The sequence below is a fragment of the Echinops telfairi genome, unplaced genomic scaffold (genome assembly GCF_000313985.2).
Source record: "Echinops telfairi isolate 266 unplaced genomic scaffold, ASM31398v2 ScPeMD7_18;HRSCAF=68, whole genome shotgun sequence".
In the NCBI taxonomy this organism is placed as follows: domain Eukaryota; kingdom Metazoa; phylum Chordata; class Mammalia; order Afrosoricida; family Tenrecidae; genus Echinops; species Echinops telfairi.
The window spans coordinates 87,539,369-87,549,641 of NW_022103915.1; the positions used below are offsets into that span (position 1 = coordinate 87,539,369).

The 10,273-nt window shown below is 38.7% G+C and overlaps 1 protein-coding gene across 1 annotated transcript; it reads left to right on the top strand.

Annotated features, from left to right (window-relative positions):
• Positions 1-2,505: 2,505 nt before the first annotated feature.
• On the top strand, positions 2,506-3,474 carry LOC101662835 (olfactory receptor 11H6-like). The gene has a single exon (XM_030884902.1). The coding sequence runs from the start codon at positions 2,506-2,508 to the stop codon at positions 3,472-3,474; it is 969 nt and encodes a 322-aa protein (XP_030740762.1).
• The last annotated feature ends 6,799 nt before the right edge of the window (positions 3,475-10,273 follow it).

A 10,273-nucleotide genomic window follows, 5' to 3' on the forward strand; every position in this document is an offset into this window, starting at 1 on the left:
ATGGGAAATGAAGAGATTCTTGGCATGTTACATTCTCTGAGTAAAGTCACAAAGGTATGTCTGTGAAGAAAGGAACCACACGGAGTTCTTTACCAAACAAAGAGCTAACATCTCAGACCTTTGGACTGCATTCAGGATATCTGAGTATGTGGAGCTGTAACTTCTTTCCTATGTCTTAGGGTTCATTTTGTTTCATGCATTCATAAGAAAAAGGAACACCAAATTTATGACTATTATACAAATTTTATTAGATAAGGATTAAGAAAATGTCTTTTGTCAAAATTTCATTTTGTCTTTGCAGATCATCTTCAAAAGAATTGTGTTCCTGGAAGATGGGAAAATAGAATTTTTAAATTTATTTTTAGATTTTGGCAGTAATTGAGATAACTAACTCTGTTGTTTATTATTCTCTTTCACAGATATAGTAACATAGCAACTCTCCTCCAATTCTGTGTGACTTATAGGAGAGGAAATATTTGTAAGTAACTGTTACTTTATTTCATGAACTGAATATTTAGATTTAAAAGATTCAGAAGAAAATAGAGGGCTGAGAAATCAACTCTTTGAACTCATGGCCACCCTATCTTAGAATAGAACTGTGATGCGGAAGATTTTAATAGCTGATTTTTGGAAGTAGATCAGAACTTTTTGTAAGGGACTCAGGATGGACTGCACTTCCGGTCATTTTATTAGCAGGCTAACCTTTCAACTAGGGAATCCTCATTAATCTCATTACCCCACATCAAATAATCTTGTGAAATGTTTCTTAGATGTCATTGGCCATCTTTCTCTTCTAGATCATCTCCTGTTTTCCACTGACAAATTAGAGCTGAACTAGTCAGACTGCCTGAATTCTCTGCCACATGGCCCTCTCTTTGTGCCTGGTAACTCCCTGTTGTTTTACAAAAGATTTGTCTTTATTATTCTGGATTCACTCTTGAACATAATTTCTTGTATCCAAATATTTTCTTGCCTCCATAAGTGCTCTTAGTAAACTTGCTGCTGAGAGCCAACTCGCAACACAAGCTTCCCTAATACTTTCCAACTGAATATAATCCAACTGAATGACAACAGAAAAATTAATTCGATTCATCACATCCACTTTGTAAATGGAAGCATCATGATGTAGATGGAAGGATGTTGACATCCACCTTGTAGTCTGTAGTGATCCTCCCATGAAATTTTCAGAAACATACAAAACCTTTTCCTTGCTATGTAAACGGTATTTCAAAGCAAATATCTTAAAATATTTTCCACTCAGATTAAATTGCTAAAAATCTGTGTATGTAAGAAGAGACTGGTGGAACTCCAGAGACTATGATCTGTAGATACTGCGCAGGCTTGGAAGTGAACTCAATCCCACACCCATGGCTCAGATTTCAGCCCAACAATAGACAGATCTAGAAAGCCCATCAATAACATTGGGGAGGTACACACTCCTTAGAAAGATCAACCATACCAGATCAAAAGGGCAGCATTTATCCAGGTAGAAAGCTCAGAAGGAAGGAAGGAAGGTGTGTTAGTCTGGGTAGACTAGGGAAACAAATCCACAGAAATGCATGTGTATATGGGAGAGTTTTATATAAAGGGTAAGTGTACGTTAAGAAAGCATCCCAACTCAGTGCTTTCCAAGCCTGTAAGTCCACCATTATGAACACATATGTCCAACACTGATGTATAATTTCCTCCTCAATCTCACAAAACACACACTATGCCACCTACTTCAGGAGGAAAGCTGAATCAGTGAGCATGTAAGCATCTCAGTGCTGGCAGGGGTCTCCACACAGCTGCTCCAGCACCCAGGGCTGCATCAGGGTAGGTCCATGTGGCTTCTCCTCAGGGATGTGAGCCTTGTAAGCTGAAGCAGGGAACTGACTAAGGCAGCTACACCCTGGTTGGACCATCAGAGAGCAAAAGACTCGAGAGCCAGAAAGGCGAGGCTCACCGAGCCATTTATCGCTCCTCCCTTCAATTAATCCCACATGTGTTTATCGGTCAGGTTGGCACAATAAACCCTAACTATCTCATAAGGGATAGGAAAGAAGGATAAATGGAAATGGGAAACACAGGAGAAAGTGGGAAGAGTGCTGTTATACTGTGGGGATTACAATTAATGTCACAAAACAAATATGCATGGGTTGTTGAATGGAAAGCCCATTTGTTCTGTAAAATTTCATCTGTCATAGTAAAAAGTTGGGGAAAAAGCCTATCTATATGGAAATCCTATCTTGTAAGGATTTAAAGTATCTTTGAACAAAAGGTATTTGATACAAACTCTGTAAAAGGGTCAGTTACCTGGATTTATTTTTGTCTGCTTGGTAATATTTGCTAGTGAATGTTTATTGCATAAATGAGGAAGGAAGAGAGAGAGAGTGAAAGCATGCCAACTCTTCTAAAAGAAACAACAACTTCACAAGCTCAAATACATTTTTCTTTAATGATAATAAGAAAAACTGTCAAGATCTGTGGTTCTTACGATCCTTTTCGCCCTCTTAGGTCAGAACAATGACGATCCTGAAGGATAGGATGATCTCTGGGTCTGTGAGTGAATTCATCCTCCTGGGCTTCCCTTACCGCAGAGAGATCCAAATCTTCCTTTTCTTGGTCTTTTCTCTCATCTACCTCCTGACCCTCGTGGGGAACATGTCTATCATCTGTGCGGTGTGGTCAAGCAGGAAACTGCACACGCCCATGTACATCCTCCTGGCCGACTTTGCCTTCCTGGGGATTTGCTATGTCAATTCGGATGTCCCCAAATTGTTGGCCAACGCCATCTCTCACACCCAAACTATCTCCTATTCTGGCTGCCTACTCCAGTTCTATTTCTTCTTCTCCATGTGTGCGGCTCAGGGCTTGTTTCTGTCAGTGATGTCTTTTGATAGATTTCTTGCTATTTGTAGACCTCTTCACTATCCCACCATAATGACCGATCACCTGTGTATCCAGCTAGTGGTTTTCTGCTGGGCAGGTGGTTTTCTCTGGTTACTGACCCCTCTGACCTTAATATCGCAGGTGCCTTTTTGTGGACCAAATACTATTGACCATTTTTTCTGTGATCTGGCACCTCTGCTGGCACTGTCCTGTGCTCCAGTATCTGGAACTACTCTTACCTGTGGCATTATTAGCTCTCTCATTATCTTCCTCACCTTCCTGTATATTCTTGGCACTTACTTCTGTGTCCTGAGAGTGGTGCTGCAGATGCCATCTGGCTCAGGGAGGCATAAGGCTTTCTCTACATGTGCCTCTCACCTTGCTGTGGTGTCCTTGTTCTATGGCTCAGTCATGGTGATGTATGTTAGTCCAGGTTCTGGGGAACATTCTGGAATGCAGAAATTTGTGACTTTATTCTATGCTTTGGCAACTCCATTCTTTAACCCCCTGATCTATAACTTCCGGAACAAAGATATGAAGGAGGCCTTAAAGAATATTTTGTATTTGTTTCTGTGGAAAATTGCAAAAGGATTTAAAGGTTGAGTTTAATCTAATGCTTCATTCAAGTTTAGGAGGATGAAAGGTCATGAAGCACATGCGATCATGCTGCTTTCATTTGAGTTATTGGGTTTCATTTATTGGGAAAGCACTTTTGAAGAATTCATTACACTCAGGATTAGTTTTAAGAAGCTATTACTCTTGGGGCCCAGATATATCTGGGATTAGATAGAACCCGCTATGTGAAATCCAAGTTAATAAGATTTTCATATGCAAGGAGGCTTATAAAAGTTTGTGGAAAAAAGGGATTAAAATATAATTGATTTTTTGGGAACATTTTGAAGCCCCCTCAAGTTTCTCTATAACTGAACTTCTGGCTGTTTTTTTTTTTCATTATAAACTGATTGGTATATTTTATCATCCTAAAATTATGCCTTCACCAAAGCAAATTGTTCTTTTTCAGAGGATAGCAACTTGTGAATGTGTTGTAAACACACAAATAATTTAACAATAATCCTTAAACTAACGAGATTGGGGAAAAAAGTCTTAACATTGAGAATAATTTTAAAGCACTATTCCTATAATTTCAAAAACAATTGTGGACACAAACAATGCTCCTCAATAAAGTTTTGTTGACTTGATTAACTTCTCACATAAAAAAGTTTTATTAGCATATAAATCATATACTGTATAATTCAATCATTCAGTCACCTTAAAAAGATCTGTGCAATTATCACCACAATGGAGTTCAGAACATTTTCTTCTCATACTCATTGTTAGGGCTCAGTTTCTCCCATGGTCCCCTGCCATGCTCCTAAGCAATTATCAATCCAGTCACGTCTCTATAGAGCTACCTATCTTGGATGTATTATACAGAAAGCCATATAAAACATAAACAGGAAGCAAACCAACCAACCGCCAACCAGCCAACCAACCAACCAACCAACCAACCAACCACCAACCAACCAACCAACCAACCAACCAACCAACCAACCAACCAACCATGACTAGACAAAAGATAGAAAAACTTCAAGAAAAAGAAAATAGAAAGTATTAAAAAGTGAAACAACTTTAAAATTGGTCAAAAAACTCAAAACACTCACTACTATCAAGTCAATGCGGACGCACAGCAACCCTGTAGGAAAGGGCGAACTGTTCCTATGAGTTTCTGCGACAACTCTATGGGAGTAGAAAGTTACATCTTTCTTCCAAAATGGGTGAAAAGGGAGATCAAACGATAAAGTTTTGACATTTTAACCAAACCAAATCTTCCATAATTGACTTTACAAACACCCAAAGTCTCCTCTCCATTCCCTCACCCCAGGGGTCCTGTGTGTTTTTATATGTTTTAATTACGTTTCTCTTGTTCCGGTGGCTATAAACACTCTTCCCAAGCTTTCTCTTATGCTTAACTGATACGATTTGGTGTAAATGGCCAATTGGTAGACTACTAATTGAAGTGTTGTTGCCATGCCGAGTTCATTGAATGGTGCCTCTATCTGCTTCTGGAAACCCTATGGAGTCATGAAAATTTTGGGACATAGTGATATGTACCACATGTGACCTTCCTGAGTCAGAATGGCTGCTGAAATAAAAGCCTGGTCGTTTTATATTGTCAGTGAGTAAATGAGGAGGAGGCTATATTCACCTCCTTTGGCTGCAGAAGGGAGAAGGAGAATCCCTCTCTACAACAACCCAAGACCAATTGCCACAAGGCAGAGTTCAGACAGGCCTCAACCCTCCATCCATTTTTTAGCCTATTCTGACACCAACCATTTTCCCCACAATCCTCTACTTTTCTGCTGGGTACTAATTTGTTGTAATGCTCACACAGAACTCACAGACAATATTCATGATCATTTAGTAGGGAAGTTAACAGATCACAAGCCAGGATCAGAAAACATTAAGGACACAGTTATTGGTCCACAGCGACACCTCTCCTCGGCTAGCAGCCACATCTCTTTCCAGGAGTAGAAAGCCCTATTCTTCTCTCAAGAAGTGGCTGGTGGCTTTGCACTTGGGACCGTGTGGTTAGCAGCCCAACAAGCAACTACACCAGCAGAGTTCCTAACAGCACAGAACGATGACAATGAAAGAAGCAGCCCAGAGTGTCTCTAACACAAACCGACAAAGGCAGCTAGACTGGAAGCAGCCCATTCCCTTTGTTCATTATCCACCACTTGTTTCAGAGAGTAACCTGGAGTAAATACTTTCTGGAGTCACATTAACCTAGTTCTTTTACTGCTACACCTACTTCCTGCTTCTTCCCTGTGATGGTTACTTAAAATAAAACCATGTTATTAGGAGCTCTTACAGATATTATTACAATCCACAATTCTACTAAATCAAGCATAATTGTACAGTTGCTGTCATCATCATTTTCAATACAGGTTGTTTCTTCTTGAACTCTTTGATATCAGCTCCCCTTTAACCCCTCCCTCTCCCACCCTACCACCCCCATGGACCCTTAATATATTATATATTATTTTGTTTTGCAATATATTACACCATCCAATGTATCCATTCACCTAAAATTCTGTTGTTCGTTCCCCTTGAGTGGGGTTATACATTGCTATCAGTTTCACCTTCCCCCTCCTATCCCCTTCTCTTCCCATACTCTCAAGGAATTGTTACTCCCATTACTGTTTCTGAGGGGTTTATCTATCTTTGATTTCATGCATTGAAATATTTTGATTGTACAAGTGTACATACGCAGGTCTAGCAAGATTAGTGAGGCAAAACTAAGGCCACAATAGTGGGGGGAGGAAATATTAAAGAACTAGAGGATAGTTATGTGTTTCATCAGTGCTGTACTGCACTCTGACAGTTAATTTATATAGAAAATGGTGATTCTCTTTGGTTGCTGTTTTGTAATGTCATGCCATACCATGCGATGTCATGTTATGTCATGATGAAATAGTGTAATGATGTCACGTAATGTGATGTGATGTAATGTAAACAAATTTCATGATGTGATCTGATATGATCAACCTACAAGTTGAAAGGAGCATTTCTTTGGGGTGCGGTCTGTCTCCAGAATATAACTGGATATTTGGGCAGAACTCACTCTTTCTTATCCATACTGCTTCTCATGGCCTGAACTCTGGTTCTTCAGACATAAGACTGCAGAAGGGTCTGGCTTGGACCCAATTGACAGACTTTGGATTCTCCAGTCCTACGATCCCATGAACCAGCACAAGTCTCTAGCTTGGCATCTGACCTGCAAACTTGAAACTTTCCAGCCCTCACAGTTGTTTGCATGATCTCTTTGGAGTAAATTTCTTTCAATATATCTCTATCACTAGTTTGTTCATGTAAGAAAACTCATTATCCAACTGGAAACTCATTATACGAGTGGAAACATTCGAATTTTCCATTTTAGAAGCACCACTGAGATCTGAAAATTTTGGCCTGACTACTGATTTTAGGCTACTGCACTTGGCAAATCCTTATTCTTACCTCCAAAAACCTGCTGAAGGAAAACTTCCATTGATCCTTTGTCACTCGTGGCGACCTAATCTCTTTGTTACAATCTTTTCCCTTAAAAATGTATTTATATTATTTATGTTGGTTAATGAGTGAATTTTAAGCTATTAAAATTAAAATTTTAAGTGTAATCATTTATCAATTGATGCATCAAAATATATAAATAAAACCAACTTTCCAGAATTTATTGTTTGGTGAATTGTTCAAAATAAATCCTTTTGGGATAGTATAATGCACTAATTGATTAAAGATGGTATAGTTTCCATTAACATACAAAATAAATGTTTTGGAATTATTAAAAATACTATTTATGGTAACATGCCCGTATTATGCCACATTCCATATCCTTTTTATCCTATTTTATTTCTGAAGAAAAAGTGTCTCAGAAACCAGTTCTCCAGAGAGAACTTGCCCCCTATGTTTCTTGCTCCCCAGAGCTACAGGAAAGACAACCATTCTGAACAAAAAAAAACAACCCCATTTCTAGTTACTTTAGGTTTATGTAAAATCTTCTAATTAAAAATTCAAACAGTTGAATTTTATGTTCTTTTGGCTCTTTATTTGAGAATAATTCTTCCTTGTTTCCATTTTGTTTGTTCTGTTTCCATTGATAAAAAATTCCTTTCCCTCAGTGGAAACCCAGGGAACCCAGGGTGGATGATCCCTTCAGGACCAGTGGTGAGAGTGGTGATACCAGGAGGGTGAAGGGAGGGTGGGTTGGGAAAGGGGAACTGATTACAAGGATCTACATATAACCTGGGGGACAGACAACAGAAAAGTGGGTGAAGGGAGACGTCGGACAGTGTAAGATATGACAAATTAATAATTTATAAATTATCAAGGGTTCATGAGGGAGGGGGATTGGGGAGAGATGGGGAAAATGAGAAGCTGATGCCAGGGGCTTAAGTGGAGAGCAAATATTTTGAGAATGATGAGGGTAATGAATGTACAAATGTGCTTTACACAATTGTGTATGGGTTGTGATAAAAGTTGTGTGACCCTAAAAAAATGATTTTAAAAAATTCCTTTCCCTCTTCTTAATTTTGCTTTTGGGTACATGTTGATCATTTAGTCTCACATATTTGGGTTAGAAGAGAGTATAACTCATAAGTGATATTGTTTGCTTTTATAAGCTAATACATTATTTGGCTGATTGGTGACCTAAACAAAAGGCTCTGAATCCAAGTTCAAATGGTGATAGAGTCAGTGATTCCTCTCGTTTTTATTGGTCCAGCAAGTCTGTCCATTTTTAGGACTTTGAGTTTGTTCTACATTTTTCTTCTATTCTATCCAGAACTCCTTTTGTGTTCCTTGTCTAAATGGTAGGTAGTGGTGGCTGGGTACCATATAGTTCTTCTGTTCTCATTTTAGAGAAGGCTTTTGTTCATGTGGATTATTAGTTCCACTAATGTAATTTTGCTTTAGTCAAATCTGCTATAGATATCAGTGGCTTAATTCTACCAAGATCCCTGAGGAGCATGAGAATGTATCCCAGAATTAGATGGCAAGAATTTATAAATATATCTTGTAGAAGAGGACTAGTGAAATAAGCTGCAATGTCTACTCTTGAAGATTGTCATGAGAATATGATAGTAGCTGTTCCCCATCTTTTTCATTTAGCTCTTATTATAGATTTCTTTCTTCTTTGGCCAGCATTTCTTATGGTTCTGGTTGCTCGTTTGATGTGATGACAGACCTTCTTTCTTAAGGGGTCATGCCCCCGGTTGCCTTGCCTTTTACAGGCATTGATTACTCTAATTGTTCATTATGACACTTTCACATGGAACTATCAAGAGATAGCATATTGCATTGCTTAAGAGTCAGATATAATCCCTTTTGCTTCTGTCATGTGGCATAAGCTTGCTTTTTATTGTAAAAAGGATAAATCATCATTACCAAGATATTAATATTCAACTGCTAGTTTAATATCAAGAGAAAGTCAAATGTTGGGTGGCATCTAGAACCTCACGTTCAATGGAACGCGATTGAATACACTCATAGAAACCTTGCCCTCTTTGGCAACAATAGCCTCCAATGCAGCAGAGCTAAAATTCTGGAGGCAGCAGGTACAGATCCTGCAAGTGGGTTACTGAGAGTGATGAAAACAGGGGTCTAATCCTACCAACTAGTTTACTTAAGCCATTGCAAATATGTTGTTGTTGTTGTTGTTAGTGCCATCAAGCCAGTTCCAACCCAGAGAGACCCCATGCACAGCAGGAAGAAACACTGCCTGGTCCTGTGCCATTCTCGCAATTGTTTCCATACCTGAGCCCATCGTTGCAACCACTGTGCCAATGTATCTCCTTGAGGGCCATCCTCTTTTTCTCTGCCCCTCTACTTTACTAAGCATGATGTTCTTCTCCAAGGACTGGTCTCTCCTGACAACATGTCCAAAGTATGTGTAACACGAAGTCTCACCATCTTTGTCTCCAAGGAGCTCACTGGTAATCCTTTTTTGTGAGACAGATCGGTTGTCCTTTTAGAAGTCCATGGTACATTCAATATTATTCTGCAGTACCAAAATTCAAATGCATGACTTTTTCTTCAGTCTTCTTTATTCAATGTCAAACTTTCACATGTGTATGAGACAATTGAAAATAATATCATGGCTTGGGTCAGGCATGCCTTAGTCCTCAAAGTAACATTCTTGGCTTTTCAGAACTCTAAAGAGGTGTTGTGCAGCAAATTTACTTAACGCAACATATCTTTTGATCTCTTGACTGCTGCTGCCATGAGCTTTGATCGTGGATCCAAGCAAGACAAAATCCCCGACAACCTCAACCCTTTGTCCATTAGTCCTGGACTAATTGGCCAAGTCCATTAGGATTTGGGTCTTCATCACATAAGTTGGCACCTACTTATATACTACTTGTAGGAAAGAGCTCTATCTTTACAAGGTGTTATACTCATCCTGATGTCTTATCCAAGCCTTTAATAAGCCATTCTAATATGTTATTGGTCTGGTTTCTTCTTGGTGTGAAGCTTATTTGTTAACATTTTTCAGTGACTAGCAGCTGGTAAGTACTAACAAATTAGAGTGTACATTATTGAAATGGAATGGGCTGAAAAATGGTCCTCTGTCTAAAAGGTAGATGAAAATGTATTAAATAGTTTGAGAGTGATGAGACAGATGGTTGAGATAGTGATCAAGACAAGCAAAAATCTACTGAGTATGATAGACTTTTGATTATATTCTTTAATTAGTTCATCTTTTAAAATTAACTAGACAAATTGAAGTTAAAATTTTGTTACCATTATATTCCCAACTTAGGAAGTCCAATTCAGCAAAAGTTACCAAATTTTTTAGATTTTATTTCAGTAACCTAAAACATGAGATTCATACTTCATATATCTTCCT

What these genes read in the sequence shown, in the direction of transcription:
- LOC101662835 (XM_030884902.1), top strand. Translation starts at nt 2,506, where the DNA reads ATGACGATCCTGAAGGATAGGATGATCTCTGGGTCTGTGAGTGAATTC.